At 41.2% G+C, this 25,514-nt stretch overlaps 2 protein-coding genes across 3 annotated transcripts; both read left to right on the forward strand.

The window, feature by feature from the left end:
• The first annotated feature begins 641 nt into the window (after positions 1-641).
• Positions 642-17,241, forward strand: AFG2B (AFG2 AAA ATPase homolog B). Of its 2 annotated transcripts, none has more exons than XM_065872084.1 (8): positions 642-1,806; positions 2,808-2,993; positions 8,311-8,469; positions 11,983-12,192; positions 12,714-12,938; positions 14,290-14,424; positions 15,314-15,439; positions 16,888-17,241. In XM_065872084.1, exons 1-8 carry the CDS (start codon positions 712-714, stop codon positions 17,053-17,055), a joined length of 2,304 nt encoding a protein of 767 aa, XP_065728156.1. In that variant the 5' UTR covers positions 642-711; the 3' UTR covers positions 17,056-17,241. The 2 variants fall into 2 exon arrangements, with proteins under 2 accessions (XP_065728156.1, XP_065728157.1); XM_065872085.1 differs by having other exon boundaries at positions 712-1,806; positions 12,714-12,906; positions 14,294-14,424; positions 16,888-17,055.
• Positions 17,242-22,167: 4,926 nt separating this feature from the next.
• Positions 22,168-25,313, forward strand: C2H15orf48 (chromosome 2 C15orf48 homolog). Its single transcript, XM_065872608.1, has 5 exons — positions 22,168-22,215; positions 22,353-22,414; positions 22,851-22,936; positions 23,860-23,920; positions 24,909-25,313. The coding sequence occupies exons 2-5, from the start codon at positions 22,379-22,381 to the stop codon at positions 24,975-24,977; spliced, it is 252 nt and encodes an 83-aa protein (XP_065728680.1). The 5' UTR covers positions 22,168-22,215; positions 22,353-22,378; the 3' UTR covers positions 24,978-25,313.
• The last annotated feature ends 201 nt before the right edge of the window (positions 25,314-25,514 follow it).

Raw genomic sequence — 25,514 nt, forward strand, 5'->3', positions numbered from 1 at the left:
AGAGCACTCCAAAATACTGTGCCCCTGGGCTTCCCTGGTGGCGCAGTGGTTGGGAGTCCGCCGGTCGATGCAGGGGACGCGGGTTCGTGCCCCAGTCCGGGAGGATCCCACATGCCGCGGAGCGGCTGCGCCCGTGGGCCGTGGCCGCTGAGCCTGCGCGTCCGGAGCCTGTTGCTCTGCAGCGGGAGAGGCCGCAACGGTGAGAGGCCCGCGTACGGAAAAAAAAAAAAAAAAAAAAAAGGCAAAATACTGTGCCCCTGAGGACTGTCGAGGTTTTTTCACAAAATAGCAAAATCTCTAGGCTCCAAAAGCGCAGATGGTGATGCTCGAGTCCGGGAGCCAGGGAAAGAGAGTGCTATGTGGCGACTCCCCAAACCACCAAGGTACATGCTTAATGACCTAGTAAAGGTAGCTTACGCTGCCTCCCAGACACCCGTGACTAAGGCCTTGTTCGTAAAGCTATGGAAAGGACGACTGGAGTTCATCAAACCCAGCACCACAACAAACTAGCCCCGAGAGTCCGAGCGTTTAACTTCGTCTAACTTCGTCTAACTTTCCGATTGGTCCTTTCTGCCTCCTGTAAGGGAACTGCAACTGATCCCTGGCGCATGCGCATCACGTGCTTCCGGCAGCGGAGCTCTGTGTACCAGTCTTTCTGGCCCGGGTGGAATTCTTACCCCACTTTCCTGGGCCTCGCGTCTTCCGTGAGTAATGGCTCCGGACTCAGGCCCCTTTCCAGAAGGGCCGCTCTTAAAGCTGCTACCCGTAGACGCTAGGGACCGGGGCACCCAGCGCTGTCGCCTGGGCCCGGCGGCCCTCCGCGCCTTAGGCGCGCACCTGGGCTCGGCGGTGGAGATCTCGCTGCCTGACGGCGGCTCCTGCCTCTGCACCGCCTGGCCGCGGCGGGATGGAGCGGACGGCTTTGTGCAACTGGATCCGCAGTGCGCGAGCCCGGGGGCGGCAGTGGGGGCGCCGGGGTCCCGGGGGAGTCTGAACCTGAGCCGACTCCGGTTAGTGCCCTGCCCGCCCCTTCGGCTCCTCGCCGTGTGGCCGGTGTTGCGGGAGCTGGCGGGCGTGTCTGGTGCCCCAAATCCAGCCGCGGTGCTGGAGGCGGCGCAGGAGCTGCTGAGGAACCGTCCGGTCTCTCTGGGCCACGTGGTGGCCGCTCCTCCGGGCGCTCCCGGCCCGGTGGCCGCCCTGCACATCGTCAGCGGGGCACCCAACCCGAATCCGGCCGGGCTGGTCACCCCTCGCACCCACATCAGTCTGAGCGGGCTACCTCCGTCGGAAGAGGAGCCGCAGCCCGAGGTGGCCCTGGGGGGCCTTTCCGAGGCGGCCGACTCGCTGCGGGAGCTCCTCGACTTGCCGCTCAGCTACCCCCGCGCCTTGGCCTCGCTGGGGCTAGAAGTGCCACGCGGGGTGCTCCTGGCTGGCCCCCCCGGAGTGGGCAAGACCCAGCTAGTGCGGGCCGTGGCCCGAAAGGCGGGCGCGGAGCTGCTGGCCGTGAGTGCCCCCACGCTGCAGGGCTCCCGGCCCGGGGAGACCGAGGAGAACGTGCGGCGGGTCTTCCAGCGCGCGCAGGAGCTGGCCAGCCGCAGGCCCACCCTTCTCTTCCTGGACGAGGTGGACGCCCTGTGTCCCCGGCGGGGCGGCCCACACCAAGCCCCCGAGAGCCGCGTGGTGGCCCAGGTGTTGACGCTGCTAGACGGCATCAGTGGGGGCCGGGAGGTGGTGGTTGTGGGAGCCACCAACCGGCCGGACGCACTAGACCCAGCGCTGCGTAGACCTGGGAGATTCGACCGAGAGGTAAATAGGCTCAGCCAGCTAGCTCATTGCCCCCTGGAACCCCGGCCTCTTCTGGCCCTGGTTGGCTGCCCCGAGGCGTTTGCCACTTAGGTTTGGAAGTCAGTGAAGCTGGAGTGGGGCTCTGTAAAGCAGAGAACCCATTCTCTGGTCCACAAATGATCTGCGAGCCAGGACCCTTTCCCCCTCCAGAGTCAAATTGTTCTGAGAAGCAAGGGGGCCGTTTGGGATGAGTTGTGCAGGTCCTGAGAATGAGGAGTACTATAATCAGTAGTGTTAGTTTTTAAGGGAACTAGGACTGCTACAAGCATATTACACTCTTACGAATCTGGAAGGAGAATTTAAAGTAGGATAGCCTCAAGAAACAAATGTATTGAAATAAGGGGGAAGGCAGGGAAGGACTAAATCAGAGCAGACATTTAACTCTTCTAGATTTATTCATTCCTTGTTCGAACGCCAGCCTCCTATCCCACAATTGCTCCCTGAGTTGCCAGGAAGGTTGAATATTCAAAGCTGTCCTATTTTATAAACTTCAGTCCTAAATTGATTCTTGATTTCTACTAAATAGTTTGAATAGTGATTATTTAAATGATGTTTGAACTTTGTGGTAGGTTTCTAAAGAGACAGGTGATAATTGCCCACTTTAGCATAATCTGTTTAGAACTTGAGTGGATTTCTTCCTCACACCATGTAGTACCTGTCCTGAATAAGCTCCATAAGAGCAGGGACATAGACTATCTAGTTTACTGGCTCCTAGAACGTGGTAGGTTCTCAAAAATAACAAAAACTTATTAAATGACATATGTAATTTTAACTGTGCAACTTTCTAGCCAGTGTTACTCCTCTGGAAGATAAAGATTTTCATGTATTCAGAATCTACGGTATGCTTAAGAGTACGCAGTAATAGTTACAAATTTGTTCGCTAAATTATTATACATGTTTGTGAGGATTAAAAAAATAATATTTTAAGCTGTAAACTTTTTCTTTCCTTGCTTTGCACATAGATTGTCATTGGAACTCCCACACTTAGACAAAGAAAGGCGATTCTACAAGTGATTACCTCAAAGATGCCCATCTCCAGTCAAGTCGATTTGAGCCTCCTTGCAGAAATGACGGTTGGCTATGTTGGTGCAGACCTGACCGCACTCTGTAGGGAGGCTGCCATGCACGCTCTGCTTCATTGTGAGAAGGTAAGAAGGATTGATTTATGACCTTCTATGTGAACCCTTTTATTAACATAACAAGTTAATTTGGAGATTTAAAAAAGTGGTAAGTACATTTTCTTCAAACTTTTGATACTTTCGACAGCTGTTTCTTACATATTTTTTTTAAAAATAAATTTATTTATTTATTTATTTTTGGCTGCGTTGGGTCTTTGTTGCTGCGCGCGAGCTTTCTCTAGTTGCGGTGAGCGGGGGCTACTCTTCGTTGCGGTGCGCGGAGTTCTCACTGTGGTGGCTTCTCTTGTTTCAGAGCGTGGGCTCCAGGCGTGCAGGCTTCAGTAGTTGTGGAGCATGGGCTCAGTAGTTGTGGCTCACGGGCTCAGTAGTTGTGGCATGCAGACTCAGTAGTTGTGGCACACGGGCTTAGTTGCTCCACAGCATGTGAGATCTTCCCAGACCAGGGCTCGAACCCGTGTCCCCTGCATTGGCAGGCACATTCTTAACCCCTGCACCACCGGGGAAGTCCTCTTACATATAGTTTTACAACTGAACTCCATAGAAATAGTATATGACTGAAAGTAGGGACAGAGAGCTGAGTTCTTCAGGTTTGCCCAGAGTGTTTTCCCCCACTCCCATAGTAACTCTTTAGTGCTGAAGCCCAGAGCAGTCAGGAAAAAGACAGTGTAACCCCAGAAGAAGTAAACCTATATCTTTTTAATTTTTGTTTTATTTTGAATCTATTTCAGACTTAGAGAAAAGTTGCAAAAATAGTACAAAGAATTTTTGTATATCCTTCACACAGATTCGTCAAATGTAACATTTTATCACTTTTGCTTTATCATACTCTCTTAATGTGTATGAATGTTTATGTGTGTGTGTGTATATATATATATATATATATATATATATATATATATATATATATATACTCATACTCTCAAATGCAGCCATGATGCCCCTTTAGCACTGAAAATTTAAGTGTATATTTCCTAAAAACAAGGACTTTAAAACCACAGTACAATTATCAAGATGAGGAAATTAACACTGACATGATACTTCGACCTAATCTATATAGACCTTAACCAAATCTCACCATTTGTCCCACTAGTTTCCTTTGTAGCAAAAATTTTTAAAGGAAAAAAATATATATTTTTTAATCCAGGATTACACCTTGCATTTAGCTGTCATGGCTGCTTAATCTTTAATCTAGAAACATTCTTCAGTCTTTCTTTTACAACTTTAATTTTTTAAAAGTACAGTTCAGTTATTCTATAGAATATTCCTAAGCTTGGGTTTGACTGATGTTTTCTCATGATTTGATTCAGGTTTTGCATTTTTGGCAGAAATATCACAGAAATAATACTGTGTTCTTCTCATTGCATCTGTTCGGTAGCAAATGATATATCTTTGTCCTATTACTGGTGAAATTAACTTTGATTTCTTGGATAAGGTGGTGTCTCTGAGATTTCTCCATTTTCAAGATACTATTTTTTCCCTTTGTTGTTAATAAGCATCTTGAAGGGAAAATAAGCTTTTCTAACTCAGGAGACGATTAGGTGCTTAGGATTTTATTTAAATTCATCTTTGACATTCAAATCCTTAATTCATGACTGCTTTTCTTAAAAATGTTAGGATATTATCTTAAATATAGTAGTTTTCAACACTATAGATTGGAAAATCTGTTCACTTTTATGTAATGTCAACCTGAATCCCTAAACCCCTTCCGAAAAAAATTATTTTCAGCATGCTGAGGATTCTCTTGTAACCTTAAAATTGTTCTTTGACCTTATAATTTTTTAAAACCTAATTCGAGTTTGTTTAAGCTATAAAAGGATGATTTATCATCCTAAATTTTGAAAACCTTTTTACCTAGGTCATTTATATCCTTCCTCATTTTCTTTTCCTTTATTTTTACTCTTACACCAAAGGTGGGGAAGGAGTTATGTGAACTTGTAAGTCCTCATCTTTTCAGTTTAGAACCAAAGCTGCTTGAAGATTTAATGACAAGTCCCATGTGTGAAGATTTGAGGATATATGCCTCTTGAGGGGAGGACAAGAACACCACGGTGTGGGAAAGGAGGTTTACATTTAGAATTCCCTCTGCTTTGAAGTTCCAGGTTTGACCTTAAGCACGTTGGCTTAGGTGGACCATCCAGCTGCAGCCGTCCTAGGGTGGAGCCCACTGCTACTTCAGGAGGGGCCTGCCCAGGCATAGTTACCACAGGTGATGGCTCAGTTCATAAACAACCAGGGGAAGTGGAAGAAAGAAAGGCAAAAAGGAAGAAGGGGCAGAGGCTTCTGGGAAGGTACTGGCTCCATCTTTTTCTTCTTTCCCTCCCCAGGCAGCTGAGGGGCTGCTGCTGCCTCTATCTGTGCCAGGGCAGACAAGGGCACATCACAGTTTGTTCATCTTTTTGTCAAGTATGCCTATTAAAGGGTTAGAAAGACAGTTTAACACACACACATATACACATAGAGGGGAAAGGATTTTTATCTGCCTGAAAGGATTATGAAAATCAAATGAATAGTGTATACACAAGTAATCTGCAAGTGTAAATGGGATTTTCAAATGTCAGTTGGTGTTACCTAAAAATTAATTCGTATTCAGTTACCCAATATCTAATACTGCTAACTAGTTAAAAAAAAAGCGCTATTTCAAAAAACTATTTAATAGCATTATTTGTGAGAAATTAAACAAGATAAAAATTATAAAGAAAGTAAAAATTGTCTGAAATCTCACCTCCCAGAGATTATAATTATTGACATTTTTTAGGAAAACTGTTCAGAAAAGCTCCACATATACATATTCACTTATTTAATCTTTCATAAGTGGGATAAAATAGTTTGTTATTGAAAATGGGAATTTTGGGATAACTGAATGTTCAGAATTTGATGTATGAGGACAAATACTTAAATATAATACAGATATTACAAATAGAAATATAAGTTTTTAACAGCCAGAAAGGAAATGATTTACTGATTTGGCCATTTTAGAATGGCAAAACAATACTGTTTAAAAAAAAAAGAAAGATGACAAGTTCAAAATCAAAACAAACAAACAAACAATACTATAAGCAAAGGCAAGACATGAGACAGACTGGGAAAAATACTTTCAGCCCATGACAAAAGCCCAATTTCCTTGGTGTAGAAAGAACTCTCACAAAGCAATAAGAAAAGACCAACTATCCAAGAGAAAATGGGTAGCAAGATATGAACTGGTAGTTGACAGTAAAAGGATTACAAATGGCTTATACACATGAAAAATCCTCAACTTCCTTTAAAAATTAATCTTTTGGTTCTTTTTCTTTTTTAAAAACTTATTATTTTGAAGTAATTAAAACTTCGGGGAGAGTTCTGAGATAGAGAACTCCTGCTAAATCCTTTATCCAAATTCACCAGTTTTTAACATTTTGCCAAATTAGCTTTATCATTCTCTCTTTTCTCTTCTTCTCTCTGTACAGCTGACCTTTGAACAACACAGGTTTGAACTGCACCAGTCCACTTATACATGGATATTTTTCAATAGTAAATACTATAAGTACTGCACGGTCTGGAGTTGGTTGAATCCACACAGACGTGGGGAACGGTAGATATGGGGGGCCACCTCTACTTAAACGAGGATTAACTCCCATGTTGTTCAAGGGTCAACTGCCTAGGTATACACATTGTTTTTTTCTGAATCATTTGAGAAGGGGTTGCATGCATCTTAACCCATTATCCCTTAATATTTTAATGTCCATTTCCTATGAAAAAGTATGTATAATCTCATTATATTCAGGAAATTTAACATTGATCAAAATTGTTGTCAGATTTATAGTTCCTATTCTAATTTTGCTAACTGTATCCATTTTTGTAGCATTCTTTTCCTCCAGTACAGGATCTAGTCCAGGATAATGTATTGTGTTTAGTTTTTTGTTTCTTTTTATCTTGAACGCTTCCTTAGCACTTTTTTGGTGTGTGTGCGACATTTGACATTGACATTTTTCAAGGATGCAGGTCAGTGATTTTATAGAACTTCTGTCAGTTTGGGTTTGTCTGTTTCTTCATAGTCAGATTCAGGTTATGCATTCCCATTGGGGATACTACATAAGTGATAGTGTGTCCTTCTTATGATGTCACATGTGAAGGCACAATATGTCCACCTGCCCCTCATTGGTGATGTCCCTAATGGTGACTGATGTGATCAATCAATCAAGGTTTTGTCCAGTTTATTTACTGTATAGCTGCTATTTTTCCCTTTGCAACTAATAAGAAATCTGTGAGGAAATGCTCTGAGACAATGCAGACATACTGTTCCTCATCAAACTTTCCCTCCTCTAGATTAGCATCCATTGATTCTTGCCCTAAACAGCCTTTACTGTGATGGTTGCAAAATTGATTTTCTAATTCCATTATTTTCCTCTACCTCACTCTTGATTAAAGAAATTTAATTAACACAATAGTGAGCACCATTTCCTCTCTCATACTGGCCGAAATTTAAGGTTTGGTAATGTCCATTGTTGGAGAGGTGTGGGGAGAACAGCTTCATATATTGGTGCAGCTTTGAGGACAGTTTAGTAGTAGCTGTGAAAATTGTAAGTGTACATACTCTTAAGCACAATAATTCTACTTTGAGGAAATTATTATATAAAATACTTGAGCATGTGCACAAGGACTTTCAGTTGCTGCTTTGTTTTTAATAACAAAAGACTGGAAACAACCTACGTTCAACAGAAGGATGTCGTTAAAATACTCATACAATATGCAGTTGTCAAAAAGAATGAGGTAGAGGGCTTCCCTGGTGGCGCAGTGGTTGGGAGTCTGCCTGCCAATGCAGGAGACATGGGTTCGTGCCCCGGTCCGGGAAGATCCCACATGCCGCGGAGAGGCTGGGCCCGTGAGCCATGGCCGCTGAGCCTGTGCGTCCGGAGCCTGTGCTCTGCAGCGGGAGAGCCCACAACAGTGAGAGGCCCGCGTACAGGAAAAAAAAAAAAAAAAAGAATGAGGTAGAGATGTATTAGTTGACATGAAAAGATTTCTAAGATAAATGAAAAAGTACAAATTAATATGTATGGTATGGTCACATTTGTGTATCTTTTTGAAAGCATATACGTATGTCATAAAACATACTGGAAGAATACACAGGAAACTGTTGACATTCTCTGGGGATGAATATTGGTGGAGTTGAGGGGGGGACATTTAATTTTTTTATACCATGTGTTACAAATTTCTTTATAGTGATAACAAAATAGATGTATAAATTCAAAAGAGGATTTACAATTAAAAAGTAATTGTGTTTGTGTACCACAAAAAAGGCCCACCTGATTTTTGGTTTGATTTTGCTTTTTGGGGTGGATTTCTTCAGAACCAGGACAATCCAATGATTGATGAAACAGACTTCCTTGAAGCTTTTAAAAAGATCCAGCCCTCATCATTTCGAAGTGTCATTGGACTGATGGACATCAAGCCTGTTGGCTGGGAGCAGATTGGTGGCCTTGAAGATGTAAAACTGAAGTTAAAACAGGTGAGATAGAGAATCTGCTTAAGCCAGTAGAATATAACAGTCTAAGTGTAATGCTTTATGGTGAAAACAAGCTACACTGAAACTTCTTGCCGTCATCACTAATGCGATCCTAACATCTAGATCTAATGGTCGATTTTCAATCCTTATTTAACCGGACTCTATAGGCATCAAATATTATTTTTCATACTTTCCTGCCTCACCCTCTTTTTGTTTGCTTTTTGCTCTAAAGAGTTTTTAATTTAGAGCAAAAAGCATTTCCTTTTGCTCTAAAGAGTTTATAATTTAGACCGGGATTAGTAAACTCTTTTCTGTAGAGGGCCAGAGTAAATATTTTAGGCTTTGTGGTCTCTGTTGCAACCACTCAACCCTGCCATTGTAGCACGAAAACAGTCATAGACAGTATACAATGAGTATCTGTGTTCTGATGGAACTTTATTTATGGACACCGAAGTCATATAATTTTCACGTCACAAAACAGTATTCTTTTGAATTTTTTAAAAAATTTTATTTATTTATTTTTGGCTGTGTTGGGTCTTCGTTTCTGTGTGAGGGCTTTCTCTAGTTGGGGCGAGCGGGGGCCACTCTTCATTGCGGTGCGCGGGCCTCTTACTGTTGCGGCCTCTCGTTGCGGAGCACAGGCTCCAGACGCGCAGGCTCAGTAGTTGTGGCTCACGGGCCCAGCTGCTCCGTGGCATGTGGGATCTTCCCAGACCAGGGCTCGAACCCATGTCCCCTGCATTGGCAGGTAGATTCTCAACCACTGCACCACCAGGGAAGCCCTGAATTATTTATTTATTTATTGAGCATTTGGAAATGTAAAAACGATTCTTATTAGTTCATGGGCTATACAAATACAGATTCTTTGTTCATAGTCCTGAGTTTGCCCTGGGACTGGTAAAAACACAAAATTATAATAAACAGTCAGTATGGCCTGAGTGGCTACTTGATACTGGTTCTCACAGTGGCTGTTGAGGGACACAGCTCTTCAGCCCTTCTTACCTGCATTGCAGGTTCAGCAGTTGATTTTGCCAATACCCCTTTGGGTGATCCTGCCATAAGGAAGTAGGTTTCTCTAATTGCACACACACAAGACTGATTTATAAGTATCAATTATAATTTATTTGTCTTAACTGGAAGCTATATCTACAGTGAACCCTGGAATCCTTGTGTCCATGGATAAGCACGTTTATAATATGCCCTAATTATTTATTTATTTTTGGCTGCGTTGGGACTTCGTTGCTGCATGTGGGCTTTCTCTCGTTGCAGCGAGTGGGGGCCACTCTTCGTTGCGGTATGCAGGCTTCTCACTGCGGTGGCCTCTCGTTGTGGTGCACAGGCTCCAGGCATGTGGGCCTCAGCAGTTGTGGCACACGGGCTCAGTAGTAGTGGCTTGCGGGCTCTAGAGTGCAGGCTCAGTAGTTGTGGCTCATGGGCCTAGTTGCTCTGCAGCATGTGGGATCTTCCCTGACCAGGGATCGAACCTGCATTGGCAGGCAGACTCCTATCCACTGCGCCACCACGGAAGTCCCCCTAATTTTTTACATGCTTTGTCTCATTTAATCTTCACAAAATACATGTGGGAGATGAGTAACACCTTCCTGTTAGAAACACTGTTTCTTTAGCTCTGAATATTAAGCTTTCCTGCCTTTCTGAGCACTCGTCTCCCCTACCTTAAATGTTAGTTCTCCAAGCTCCTGAGAGTTTTCTTTTTGCATTTTCTGAGTGAGCCTTTGATCTCCTCAATGTCCCAGGCCTCAGCTGTCCCCTGAAAAATGCTAACTCAGAAATCTTTATATCCAGCGCAGATAGTTCTTTTGATCATTAGAACTACTTAAATGCCTGCCTACTGGATAACTTCCAGGGATCTCAAACTCAGCATGTCCAAAGTTCAGCTAATCAATTCCACCTCTACACCTGGATTCCCTCCCTCAGTGAATGCAGCCAGTCACCCCATCCCCTCACTCAGAAACCTGTCTTCTGAATGCATGGAGTCATGTCATACATCACGTAACTTCCCCTCTGGATTTCCCCTGCGTAAAATACAGTTACATTTTATGTTTCATATACATCCCTCCCATACCACCTCTGCTGCCTGTGACACATCAAGCCTTATTATTTTTGTAGTCTGAATCCTTGCAAGAGACTGCTAAGTGGTCTGCCTCCCTCTAGTTTCATTTCCTTCTATCCATTCTCTATACTGCTTCCTCATTGTTGACTAAAACTGTCAAGGCCCAATGTGATCTGAATCCTACTTCCACTTCAGCTCTATCTCGTCTCGCCTCCCTCATCCTCCCCTCTGTTCCTGCTTACTGTTGGGAGATGAATTGGATGCTTTCATGTGTCTCTGTATATATTGTTCCTTGTCTGTGGAATGCCCTTCTCTGGTCTGCTTGTTAGTTTACAAGCCTGTCTCCCCAACTAAAATAGGAGTTTCTAGGTACAGGGGTCTTGTCTGTCCTTTTCTGTAGAGGCAATATATCAGTAGTTAAGAGTTTGTGCTCTTGATCTACACTGTCTGGGTTTAGTCTTAGTTCTGCTGCCTCGCTAGCAGTAAGATCAGATCTGGGCGGGTTACTTCACTTTTTTAGCCCGAGTTTCTGCAACTGTGAAGTTATGATGATAACAGAACCATCTACCTCAGAGGTAGTGAGGATTTACTTACTATTGTGAGTGCCTACTTTGTGAAGGTGTCACTCTAGGTGATGGGGATTTAGAGGTGAACTTCGCTTACATTCTAGCAGGAGCAGAATGACTAACTCAACATGGAAAAATAGTAGTTTCTGACAGCAAATGAATAAGTGCTTCAAAAGTAGAAGATGGGGGCTTCCCTGGTGGCGCAGTGGTTGAGAGTCTGCCTGCCGATGCAGGGGATACCGGTTCGTGCCCCGGTCCGGGAGGATCCCGCATGCCACGGAGTGGCTGGGCCCGTGAACCATGGCCGCTGGGGCTGCGCGTCCGGAGCCTGTGCTCTGCAATGGGAGAGGCCACAACAGTGAGAGGCCCACATACCGCAAAAAAAAAAAAAAAAAAAAAAAAGTAGAAGATGGGTAGCAGCGTAGACTGCCTAGGAGGAGGAGGATCTGCTTTAACTACAGTGGTTAGGGAAGACCTCTCCAAGGAAATGACATATGAGTGGAGACATGTATGATGAGGGATAGCACACAAAGATCTTAAGGGAGTGTTCAGGCAGAGAGAGACTAGCAGGTAAAGGCCATGAGATGGGAACAAACTGGAGTGTTTGGGCGATGGGTTATGTGAGGCCTTGTAAGCAGTGGTAAGTTAGGAGTTTGGATTTGGATTTTATTCTAATTCTGATGAGAAGTCATGGAAAGATTTTAAGCAGCAAGTGATGTGACCTCACTTAGGTCATAAGGTCACTGGCTGCTGTGTGGAGATCGGACCACATTTCCAGCTCATAGCAGGTACCTGAGGGTTGTGGAACGCGTGAATTTACTGAATTTTTTGATGTTCATCATTATACTAAAACAACTCTCTCTTTTTGTGTACTTTTAGAGCATTGAATGGCCTCTGAAATTCCCTCGGGAATTTGTTAGGATGGGCCTGACAGAGCCAAAGGGAGTTCTCCTGTATGGTCCCCCTGGGTGTGCTAAAACCACCCTGGTGAGGGCCCTGGCCACGAGCTGTCATTGCTCTTTTGTTTCAGTGAGCGGAGCTGATCTCTTTTCACCTTTTGTTGGCGATTCAGAAAATATCTTGTCTCAGGTTTGTTTTTTTATTTTCCCTCATGCAGTTAAGTTTACTTTTGAATTTTTGTTTCATGCCTTAAGGATAAACCTTATTTTTTAAAATATAACTGGCTTTTTTTCCTATTAAGAAAGTTATACCTGATTGTGTATAGAAAATTTAGAAAATATAGAAAAGTGTAAATAAGAAATCCTCCATAATTCCTCTACCTACCGTTAACATTTTGGTGAATTTCCTTTGCTTTTCAGTTTCCTTGGGCAGGGAATGGGTGGATGGTAATATATATCTGTGATTTTTTTTAACTTAATATTATCACTTTTAAAATTCAATAATATTAAATATTCTTTGAAAATATGATTTTAACCCCCATATAATACTGTTATTCCTTATTTATTCATTCCCTAGTTCTTAGACATTAGAATCTTTCTCTTCTTTTTATATTTTAAAAATTATAAATACAGAGTAATGCAGAAAACATACATTCATATGAATAAGGCATGATGTATAGCTTTTAAATATTTCCGTTTTTCGAACAAAAGGTATTTCGACAAGCAAGAGCAAATACTCCAGCAATTGTGTTTTTGGATGAAATTGATTCAATCTTGGGCTCTCGATCAATCAGCAGAACAGGATGTAATGTTCAAGAACGTGTTCTTTCTGTTCTCCTAAATGAACTAGATGGTGTTGGATTGAAGACTATAGAGAGAAGAGGAAGTAAATCAGATCAACATGGTAAATACAAGGAGCTGGAAAAAAACGAAGAGGTATTTATTAGCCAGAATACACCAAAAATCCAGGCCAGCATTAAGTAGAATGCATCTGCACTAGCTTTCCCTATGCTGGATTCATCTCATAGAATTATGTAATTTCAGTGTGACTCTTAGGACTTTTACAGAGCTGGTAAAATAGTGATTTACCTGGGAAAGGTGAGGCAAATTTTATAATAAAATATCTTCGATATGAATGTGAATTTTTTCCTAAGATTAGAAACATAACTACATATTGCTAGTGGAGAAGGGAGTTTCTTCTTATTTTTATACCCTGAAAAACTAGTGTTCATCCCTTTCTAAAATTGTTTATGTGAAATGAAACATAACCCATGTTTGGGTTACTGATCATTGGAAATAATGATCAGTAATTGAAATTTTTCAGTTTTCTTAAGGAATGGGTTTCCTTGGTTATAACAAAGTTAAAGTGACCTTGGAAATCCTCTTCCTCTCTTCTGAGCCTTCTCCAGATAGAGTTTGGTATCCTTAAGTAATTCCTGACAGATAATTTTTTTTCTTTTATTTTTTTCTTGTTCTTACTTGTTTCCCATTTTTTAAATTGTTCCATGGAAAGAGAGTCTTAACAGCACCTTAGGAACATATGCCACTAGAATTTGATGGGACCCATCAGGTTTTCTAATCAGATCTCCTCATCATGCAGGATTTCCTTGTATAGCCTCTGACTGGTGTTTACCCAGCCTCTGCTAAAATACTTGCAGATATAGGGAACTCATTGCTTTGAGAGATCACATCACTGGAGAACTGCTCTGATAATAAAGTTCAACAATTTTGAATGCTTAGCATGCGTAAGGCCTTGTTCTGGTTGCTCTTAGATATTTCTTATCTTCAGGATTTATATAAATGCAGCTTATGTTAATTGTCATATTTCTGCCTTCGGAAAGAAAACAAAGAGGTAAAATAAATCTCCCTCTTCAAGAACATGAGAGCCAAGACTTTTCATAGCCATACATGTGTTAGTCAGATGCTTCTGTCTTTTCAAGTCGTCCATTTAAGTTGTAATCATTCACTGGGGCTCAGGTGCATTTAGGTCAACAGATAGATGTACTCTGCTGTGGTGTAAAGCTTTTCATCAGTTCTCACACTGAGAGGTGCCCCATCAGGATTGATCACTCCCTTCACTGGGTACACACAGTAACTCTTTGATGATAATTTGTTTCTGGAGTACCTTGATATTAAGAAGGTGGTCTGGAAAGGAAATGTAAGTATTCTAGTCCCAAGAAATTCTATTTAGAAACAAATGGACCTTCTGATTTGTAATTTAAAAAAAAAATACATTTAATAATTAACAACTTATTGACATTACTTTGTGTTGTATGTTTTCCCTCAGCTAGAGTTTCAGGAAGTTTTTAATAGCAATGTCATGATTGTTGCAGCAACAAATAGACCTGACGTGTTAGATGATGCCTTGTTACGGCCTGGAAGATTAGACAAGATTATTTATATTCCACCTCCAGATGAAAAGGTAATCATTGTGCACATTTACTCTGTGTGCATTTCTAACAACACATCAGTGTCTGAGCTCTAAGAAGACGGCAGAATTGAATCCCTTACTGGGTGTAGGTGTACATGGTATGTGTCCTATATTGAATTCCGCATTTTTCCTTATCTGGGCCCGTCATAAATCATCATTTTCATCTGCTTTTGCTGGGTTCTCTGGCCCTGTTTTCAGAGAAACATAAGCCTAAAAGCAAGGTAGTAATTTCCTTTTTGTGGAAGACTCAAAATACTGAGTTTATCGAGTCTACTCAACATTATTTTGCAACTAGAATGGAGGAATCCTAAAGTGTTAAAAGGGTTTTGGAGGTTATCTGGGTCAGCATTCTTATTTTTCAGTGGAGAAATCTGAGGTTACAGAGATTATACAATGTATCCACAGCCAAAGAATCAGTAAATCCGTTGCCCTTCACATCCAGAGCCACTGGCAGTGAGTGGTGAAAGACACAGAAAATGAATTTTTTTCCTTCCTTAGGCTTTTACCAGATTTTGAAGGGATGGAAAAAAAATTATATCTATTTTATTTTTAAATTGTGTCTGATAATTTATGTATTTGCTTTTGAACCATGTCTGATGGGACTGTTTGTACCCAAAAGAGAGATTCATCAAGTCTCTTAAAGATTATATCTATGGTTGGTTGTTTTTTAAATTAATCATAAAAATATTAAAATATATCATGATGTCACATTTACTTTCTTACTTCTTGAGAAGAAGTGATTCTTTCTTATTGTTTCTGAAATATATATACTTTCTCTGTAATATGATAGAAAACTCTAACTTGAAATGTTTTAATACAGCATTGTATCAGACATAAATGTTGTAAGGTTATAAACATATTATTTTTTATTTTGTTCCAGGGCAGGCTTTCTATTCTGAAAGTCTGTACAAAAAACATGCCAATGGGGCCTGATATTTCCTTAGAAAACGTAGCAGCAGATACCTGTTTTTTCTCTGGAGCTGATCTTGGAAACCTCTGCAAAGAAGTAAGTTAATTAATGAAGAAAACCTATAGTTCAAAACATTTTTTCAGAACTCCATTCACTTGGCAGTATTTACTGAAAGGGAGGTACCATGTGAGGTGAAAAAGACCACTGTGGTCCCTTACCTTCTCTTCAGAGCTTACAGGTTGATGGGGCAGTGGGGGAGGTGCAGAGAGGTAATACTGAATTAAAACATGTAGTGAGTCAGGGAAGTTCAGGGTGCTGTGGGAGTACCTAGGAAGGACACCAGTCCAGACCTGGGGGCATCAGAGAAGGCTATCTGAGAGAGGGTGTGTGTACATTGAAACTGGAAGGATGATTAGAGAGTTAGCTAGGCTAAGGGAGAGAAGCGGAGTGTTTGAGGCAGAAGGAATAAAATGTGCAGCAACTGGAGGTGAGAAATGACATTATTGAAGAGGTGGAGTGGACAGTGGCCAGATCACACAGGTTCTTGTAGGTCACTTTAAGGCATTTAGTCTTTATGTTGGCTGCCAAAAAAGGCAGCCACTGTTGGGTTTTTCCTTTCTATAAGCTTGTGTTAAACATAACATTCAGAAAAATGCACAGATCAGAAGGATATGGTGCACTGAATTAACATAAAGTGAACACACTTGTATAACCACCTCTCCAGAAGCTTCCCGTGGGCCTTCCCACTCTATCCCAAAAGAGAACCACTCTCCTGACTTCCAGCACTGGGGAGATTAGTTTTGCCTGCTTTTGCACTTTATATAGATGGAACCCATACGGTATGCTTTTCTGTCTGCTTCTTTAACTCAAGATTATGTCTGTGAAGTTCATCCGTTGTTTTGTGTGTAGCAGTAGTTCATTTCCATTGCTTATGATATTCTAATATATGAATGTGCTGCATTTATATACGCATTTTATCTTTGAACATTTGTGTTACAACTTTTTTGCTATTATGAATTATGCTGCTATGAACAATTTGGTATACGTGTGTGTGTGTATGTCTGTTTCGTATACAAAGAGAATTGGTGGGTCATCTAGTATGTGTTGATCTGTTCCTTTATGATCAGTGCTGTTTCCTGTTTAAAAACTCCTACTCTGAGGTCAGGAATATAGTCTCTCTTTTTGTAACTTAATTTTTTTTTTTATTGGCCTATAGTTGATTTAAAAAATTTTTATTTTATACCGGAGTATAGTTGATCTCGTCTTTAAAATATATGCACTCACAATGTCTATATTATTCTGCAGTCTGCTTTCCCCCCAGCCCCCCACCCACTTAAGGCTAGAATTTAATGTAGAAGAAAAGATGGTCTACTGAGAGGACTTTTAATCACTTTAACTTTTTAGCTTAATGTTTCTAGCATCATGAATATTGAAATTCTATGAAGTGAGACTGAGATTCTTGTGTTCAGATTTTAAAGTATTACCATATATTATAAAATAACAATGAAGCATATTTATTATTTCCTATTGTTTGTCTCTTATAGGCCGCCTTACTGGCTCTGCAAGAAAATGGACTGGAAGCGACCACAGTGAAACAAGAGCACTTTCTAGAATCACTTAAGACTGTAAAACCATCCTTAAGTCACAAGGATTTGACTTTATATAAAAACTTATTTCAGAAACAAGGATTTTCTAACTTAGAAGATATTTAAAAATTATTTTACATACCTGCTTAAGGATTAACTTAAACGTGAACGTGCGTTATAATTTGCAACTTCACACTTTGTGTGTGTTATTTCCTATAAATAAAAAAGCTTGTGCCTAATAAGCTAAGATTTCATACTTACAGAAAAGTTAAAAGAATAATACAAAGAACTCTTATATACTCTTAACCCAGATTCTCCAATTTTTAACATTTTCCTACATTTGTCTCCTTTCTCTCTCTCCCTCTCCCTCCTCCCCACCACAGTATTTTTCTGAACTATTTAAAAGTAGATTTTACACATCATGCCCCTTTATCCCTTTAATACTTCAGTGTACATTTCTTATAAATGAGGTTATTTTCTTACATGACCACAGTGCAGTACCAAATTCAAGAAATTTAACATTGATACAACATTTTAATCTATTGACAATGAATTTCATCCATTTTTCCAATAGTAATTGTTTTCCCATTACAAGATCCAGTTTAGGAGCATACACTGCACTTAGTTGTCATGTCTCTTTAGCCTCTTTGCCTTTTTTAATCTGAAACAGTTCCTCAGTCTTTCTTGACCTTGACACTTTTGAAGCGTACAGACTAAGTATTTTATAGAACAGTTGGTTCCTAATTAGTGTTTGTCTGATGTGCATCATGATAGGTTCAGGTTATGCATCACCAGTGGAGCATATGTATGTGCTGTCATGTCCTCAGATCACAGCTGGAGGCACGTGACGTCTGCACATTATTGGTGATGTTAATTTTGATCACTTGTTTATGATCTTGTCCATCTTCTCCACTGTATAGCTGCTAGTTTTCCTTTTGTAATTGTGAGTATTTTTTAAGGAGATAGGTTATGTATAAGTTTTTATTTTCCTTTATTAAAAGAGTAATAATGCTAGAAAATGTAGATAAACATGAAGAAAACATGTGGGTATTTAACTTTCCAGTCCCTTACACATGTATAGATAACTTTTCAAAACCAAAAGCATGGTACTGTGTAGCTCTTGTTTTTCTCACCTAACAGTATCTGGTAAGCATCTTACTGAGCCTTTCTTCACTCTCAAGGTGCCATACAGGGTGCAGGAGTGTTCGTGAAGGAGACAGACATGGCACTGATAGGGCAGCTGGGAGCGGAGACCTCCAACAAATCATGCAGTGTGAATTAAACACAGGAGACGAGCTTCAGAGGAAGTATAGGTACAGTCAGGACATGGTGCGTGAACTATATGAAGTCATAAATGTCAAGCAGTTGGAAAGTTTTCTATATCTGACGGGAGCCAGTACTCTTATCAAGCAAAACCTCACTATTGGGGAACAATTAAGGGAAAGGCCTGTCTTATTTATAGGTATAAAATGTAATCCAGTTAAAATTATTCTAACAACCTGACTCTTGCTTTTGAGTAGTAGGGAAAATACCTAGAAACTTTTTTAGAATTCTGAATATTTTCATTCATGTTCTGTCCATTATTGATTTCAGAGGAAAAGGCAGCCATTAGGCCTTTGCCATCCCTAGGCCTGAACCCCTTAACTCAGATTCTAGCTGTATGCTCCTTGTTTTTTCCTAGAGAAAGTTTCTAGGGGTCAGCCAGGAAATTTAGTACCCACACTTTGGTTAGAGGCTGAGTTTTTATTTGAAAATGTCTTTTTAAACTGTAACTTTGCAACAGAACTTTGGAAGCCTCCTGAGGACAAAAACCATGTTTCTTCTCTCATTGAAATAAATCAGTAAATGATGAAGTCAGATCAAGGATTTCTTTTGACTCAACTTCAGTGTGATTAGAGGATGGCTCTGGGAAATTTCCAAAAGCTGTGTTCGTAATCGGTGAGAAAACACTTCAGCTTCTAAGTATTATACCTGGGAAGTGTGAACAGCTTTACATTAAGCTCAAACTCCTTTCTGAGCCACATTACAGCATTAAACAATGTATCAATAGTACACTCCCAGACCATCTGGAATTTAGCAAATCCATATTTGCTAAACCTGGTAACTAGGCAGCCACTGAAGGGTGGGCAGAAAGAATTCCAACACAAAATATTTAATGAAAGGATATTCTATTTTTCTTATAAAGCCTGAGCTGGGCTGATTAAAATCTAAGTTTAAATTCCTAACGTGGGAACCAAGTAGCTGTGGTTCCATGCTCCTGCAAGCCCGGGTTGCAGCAGCTAGAGAAGGTTCTGGAAGTTTCTGGCAATTGGGGTGGGGAGGAGAAGCTCCCCCAAGGGATTTTGGGCTTTGGAGCAGCCACAGAGGGTAATGCTGGTGAGTATCCTGAGTGGGTTCCTTTGGGGCACTGCCAAGATTTGAAGGGTGAGAACTGTGCCTGCTAGTTAGTCATTCTGGGAAAGACTAAACACAAGCTCAGTAAACCTGGGCATTAACCGAAAGGGGGAAAGTATGGCTTTCAGGGTCTAGTTCTCATTGTGAGCTTTAGAACAGCCAGTCTAAAATTTCCTGATCAACAGTAGCGAGGTAATCTGCATGATAAAGACCCCTCTGGTTCCTTCCCACCCACCCCCTCCTCCCACCCCATTCTGGCCCCCAAAAGAAGACAGTCTGGCTTGAAACGAGCATTTTCTTTTGCTACTACTTCTTGCCCCACCCTCCTCCCTTTATAAAAGCTTTCTGTTTGTACTACCCCTTGGAGCACCCTGCTAGTTCATGAAACATGGAATGAAGCCAATTAGATCTTCAAATTGACTCAGTTGAATATATACAATTGTATATATACAATTTATAAATTTTTTAATCATTTTATTCTGAACATTTTCACACACAATAATATAACAAACTCCCACATATCTGTCACCTAGATTGAATAATTAGTATTTTGCTAAATTTGCTTCATTTTCTACTGAAAAACAAGTATTTTCAGGTAAATCCCAAACATAATGATATTTCTTAATTATTTCCACATATAATCTCTTTATAAATGTGTTTTTTAAAAAAAAAACCATAATACCATTATCACACCTGAAAAAATCAACAGTACTCCCTTTAATATCATTTCATATCTGGTCTGTAAATTTCTCTAGTTGCCCCCAAAATGTCTTTACAGTTGGTTTGTCTATTTCTATGTTCAAATAAATATCCTCACCTTCGGTAAGATTTCTCAGAGCCCATTAGTCAGAATTAATCATCGGTCTTTGGCACCAGATCATGACAGAGCGTGTTAGAGTTACTTACAGGCGCTAAATTGTAAGAAACGTGAAGTAAGGGACTTGTGTTTTATTCTTTTAAATTTACCATGCCCCATTCCGAGAATAATGCCTAGGCTATTACAAAACTGCATTTTGAAAAGAAATGACATTGGCAAAGCAGGGCTCTAAGTTTAAGGTCATTACTAGGCATGAGCTACACGCCCCCCGCCCCACCCCCCCACCCCCTGCCCCGGGGCGCGCCACGTGGCTTGCAGGATCTTACTTGCCCCACCAGGGATGGAACCCGGGCCCCCAGCAGTGGAATCATGGAGTCCTAACTACTGGACCGCCAGGGAATTCCCAAGGGCTACACATTTTAATTTTAATTTGTGGGCCATGATATATTCCTATAAGATTTCCTTTTTCTCCTTGTATCCTAGAAAAAACAATTTATCTTTAATTAACAAATTGAGGCTTTTCTTAGAACCTTCTGACAAAAGAAGCTTTAGAGATTCTGCAGAAGGAGCATTAAAAGGCTCCTTTGATTCTATTCAATACAAACCACGGAAAATGTTGAATTTTCTCTGAAGTAATCAACAAACGTCTCCAGCTACAGCTCGAGTTACACAGTAAGAACCCTTGTCAGTGACTGGGTGAGAAGTTATATTTATGATCTCCCTTATATAAAACAAATCTTTGCAAATAATAATTACTATTTATTGAATGCCTACTACAGGCAAGGCAGACTGCTACATGCTTTGCATACATTCTAACATTTTTTCCAACTCCCTGCCGAGCCAGGTTTGTCCCCATTTTACAGATATATAAACTGAGAGTCATCACGAAGGTTAAGTAGTTTCCTCGAAGTCAATCAGCTAATAAAGTATGTCAGGGGTGGGCTCTGAACTCACGTCAGTTTGAATGCAAAGCCCATGACTAGAAATAAAATGGGGCTGAAACAGAGCTGGGTCTGGCCGTTTAGAAAACATTAAGATGTTTTCGTTTTTATGCTAACTCATAGCTTGAACTTCAAACAGTTTTAAAATAATTGTTTTAAAATAACTATTTTTAGATAACTGAGCTTGCACTCTTGACTTAATCGCAGTTGCTAAGAGCAGGGTGCAGAAAGAACAGTGCTGCCTGATTGCCGGACAGACCGGGCTTCTAATTCCATCTCCGCCGCTTACTGGCTATGTGCCTAGAGCATCTCTGAGCCTAAATAACATACCTTGCAAAAATGTCGAGAAGATTCCAGTACAGTGCCTGACACACAGATACTGATTTAATTATTATTCCCGTGGTTCTGCAGCCGCCTTCATGCTCCGTGAAAGGCTAGGCTGCTAGCTTAAGGGCGAGTTCCTTCAGGGTCGTCTCAGAGATATTCTCCTGGAAACCTCTCCGGTTGATTCTTTTTGTTTCTTCTCCCTCATCTCCTGATTTTTTTTTTTAATGGAAAAAATCAGGACAACAAGGAATTATTCTGAAAGGAAATTTACAACTTAAATTATCTCCATAAGTGCGCCACATCACATTTTTGGACTTTTAAAGTGACTTGGATTAATTCTAGTTTACCTGCCTGCACCAAGGAGCCTCCCATGGGACCCCCGGATCAGCGGCTCCTTTTCCGGACCTCCTTTTAGACGGGCTGTTTTTCACCTGTTCTTGGCCATCCAAGCGCCCCTAGTTCTCAGTTCCACCCCCTTGCAGACCCGCCAACACCCAGCCTGGGCTCGCTCCGAGCGGCGGGTAAGAACCGCGGCAGGCGGCAGGGAGCGCTAGCGTCCTGCTGCGCGGAATTTGAAGGCCCGGCGTCCCGCAGGGGGCGCCCGGTTGCCGGGCGCCCGGTTGCCGGGTGCCCGGCATGGAAAGCGAGTCAAGCCCCGCACGCCCCCTGCGCGGCCCGCGTGACCAGAACGCGCCGGCCGGCCTTCCGGAGAGGGTGGGGTTGGTATATAATGCGCGGAGGTCGAGGTCGGCGTTCGGTTCTGGGCGTTAGCATCGTCCGCTCGCGGCGCCCCGCCAGGTCTCCCAGGTGAGCTGCCCTCGGGCGGAGGCTCTGGTGAGCGGTCTCGAGGCTGGCTTTGGGATACGTTGGCCGGTTTGGAGCCCAACGGGCTTCGTCCTAGTAGCTGAGTTTTGATCAGTATCTTGGATTTTTTTTTCTTCTAGATTTGGCATTCTACACTGAAGTCATCATGAGCTTTTTCCAACTCCTGATGAAAAGGAAGGAAGTAAGGTTTTATTTGTTTATTTATGGCTGCTTTGGGTCTTCGTTACTGCGGGTGGGCTTTCTCTAGTTGCGGTGAGCAGGGGCTACTCTTCGTTGCGGTGCACGGGCTTCTCAGTGCGGTGGCTTTTCTTGCGGAGCATGGGCTCTAGGCGCGCGGGATTTAGTAGCTGTGGCGCAGGGGCGTAGTTGCTCTGCGGCATGTGGGATCTTCCGGACCAGGGCTTGAACCCTTGTTCCCTGTATTGGCAGGCGGACTCTTAACCACTGCGCCACCAGGGAAGTCCAAAAGAAGAAAGTAAATTTTTAAAGCAACTGAAAATCTGACTAAAAATATTAACTTTTAAAGATGTTGAAGAAAGTATAAAATGATATAGAGCTATTCTGTTATATTTCAAGTGTTTCACATTGAAACGTCCGAGTATTTTTTTCTCTGTTAGCTTATTCCTTTGGTGCTTTTCACGACCGTGGCAGCGACTGGAGCTTTGTCTTTTGCTCTGTATTCCCTTCGAAAAACCGATGTGATGTAAGTAGGCATTCATCATTTATAAAAACGTTTTTAGCTGTGTTAGGTTGACCTTCAGTTTATGAAATGCATAGTATCAGTTTCCTGGTTCTCCCCCCGGGATAAGAATGTCGAATTATGAACTTGGTTAGAGTCAGGGCCAGAAAGCATCCAGGTATCAGAAGACTATCAAATGATGATTAGTGATAAAATAAGTTTACTAATATAAGTTCCTTGTATCTAAATACCCTTTCATCCACTGGCCCTCCTCCTCTTCTGCTGCAGCAAAATAAAGCTTGTTGGTTTTTTTTTTTAACTTAAGTTTTGAGATTTAAAGTTCTTAGATGGTCTTTTGGGATATACATCATCAATCTTAATCATTTTAATAACATTTTAAAATGTCAATTCATTAGAAAGGTCTTTCCTAATGTGGTAGAGTTTATAGATTCAGCTGTCTACAATGAATCTAATCTTAGCCCTGGATATAAGGTAAAATACCATGTATCCTGGAATATGAGGAAGAGAAAAACCTGACTCTGATATTGACCGGGTGCAGGGCTCCGTAGAGCCGTAATGCTAGGGTGTGGCAGTTCATCACCTACCGGTTTCAAGCCCAGCCCTTCTGCCTCTTCCAGAAACTGGGGTAAGAGCATATTTGCTTGCTCTTAGCCTGGCACTTCCACCCTAATTGCTCTTCAGCTTATGAGAACATTCTCCAGTCTAGGCCAGTAAAGGGAATACAGACCTCCTACTCTGCAGAGGAATTGATCCTTGATGTTTGAGCCAAACTGTGAAGCTTTTTAAAGGAATGTTCCATCAATTTCAATTAACCCAATGCCTAAGTATGCACTCTGAGTCTGTCCCTAGCATATTTATAAACCCAATATCAGACTTAGTTTAAATGCACTTACTTTAATGTTTAATCAGCTTTCTTTTATTTTTAGCATTGATCGAAAAAGAAATCCAGAACCTTGGGAAACTGTGGATCCTACTGCACCTAGAAAGGTATCGCTGCATTAAAACGTGATTTATACTTAGCCGAAAGCTTAGCACATTTGTCAGCAAAATAGACGTAATACCTTTTAACCTTTAGGGTGCCATTTAATGTGTAGTGCAAAGGGAGTGCTGTAGGGTTATGGAGATTTAGTTCAAATCTTTGCTCCATTAGTCACAGGTGATTTTAGATAATTTGGCCTCTCTGAGGCTCTCAGAATCTATAAAATGGGCACAATAATAGGGCTCTTCCTCAGAGTTTAGAGGATTAAAGAAGATAAAATAGAGCCCTTTAGCACAGTGCCTGGCCCATAGTCAGCACTCAAATATTAACTTTTATCATTATTGTGACACATCATCTCCTTTTTTAATTTAATTTTTATTTAATATTGGAGTATAGTTGAGTTACAATATTGTGTTAGTTTCAGGGGTACAGCAAAGTGAATCAGTTATACATATACATATATCCATTCTTTTTCAGGTTCTTTTCCCAAATAGGTTGTTACAGAATATTGAGTAGAGTTACCTGTGCTTACTAGTTATCTTGTCCACAGCTCTGTGCCTTTTCCCTTATTGTATAACTTGGATCATTTGTACCTTTGTTGAGTAATTACAGTGAGGAAATTTTAAGAGCCTACTATGTGCCTAGCTCTGTGCTGCGAGCATCATACCTCCACTCAGACGTAGCAGACACACTTTTTGAGCTTCTAGTTCACATAAAACCATAGGAAATTTAAAAATCTAGAACCTCTTAAGTGAAAGTAGGGTAAATGGATGTGACCTTTCTCTCTGATCCTGTAACACTCAGGAACCCAAAGGCTCTTTAGAGGGATAGAGGGATAGAACCAGCCCATACTACTGTTTTAGAGATGGGAAGAGGTGATTCGTTGACTACAAATGTTATGGTGATGCTTTTTACAAAGGGAGCTGTGTACAACTCCCAGAAGGGGGCCTGAGGATGGACAGATCCTAACAAAACATTTTTATTCTTTTTTTAAAGCTTATAACAATCAACCAAGAATGGAAGCCTATTGAAGAGTTGCAGCAGGTCCGAAAGGCAACCAGGTGACCAGTCTTCGCCATTTTCTTCCAAAGAGTACTCTATGAATCTAGTGGAAACACTTCTGCACAAACTAGATTATGGATACCAGTGTGCGGAAATGCTTCTGCTACATTTTTAGGGCTTGCCTACATTTTCAGACTCTGGATAAAGAATTATAAAGGTAGTGCAACAATAACCACGTAGTCCCAAAATAAGATTCTATGTTTATTTTCTTGTTGTAAATTTGTTTTGTGTATTGAAATTTTTGTGTTTATGATGCCTGAATGTTCTCCTTAAAATGTATAAAGATTTGTTAAATTTGATTGTCTCCAATAAAATACCACTTGTGCGAGATTTCTTAAAGTTCAGGTACATATTTAAATCGAGGAGAAAGTCTTTTTATGGGAGATAAACACATTCTGAAGCATGGAACTTCATCTTTTTAAATAACACCCAGTGCAAATTTCTGTATAAACTTTTTTTCCAAGTTCACTCATTCATCAGAAATCTATTGAGTAACTACTGTTATCCAGGCACTGTTTTTGTGCAGCTGCGATAAAGCAA

The sequence above is a fragment of the Phocoena phocoena genome, chromosome 2 (assembly GCF_963924675.1).
Source record: "Phocoena phocoena chromosome 2, mPhoPho1.1, whole genome shotgun sequence".
Lineage (NCBI taxonomy): Eukaryota > Metazoa > Chordata > Mammalia > Artiodactyla > Phocoenidae > Phocoena > Phocoena phocoena.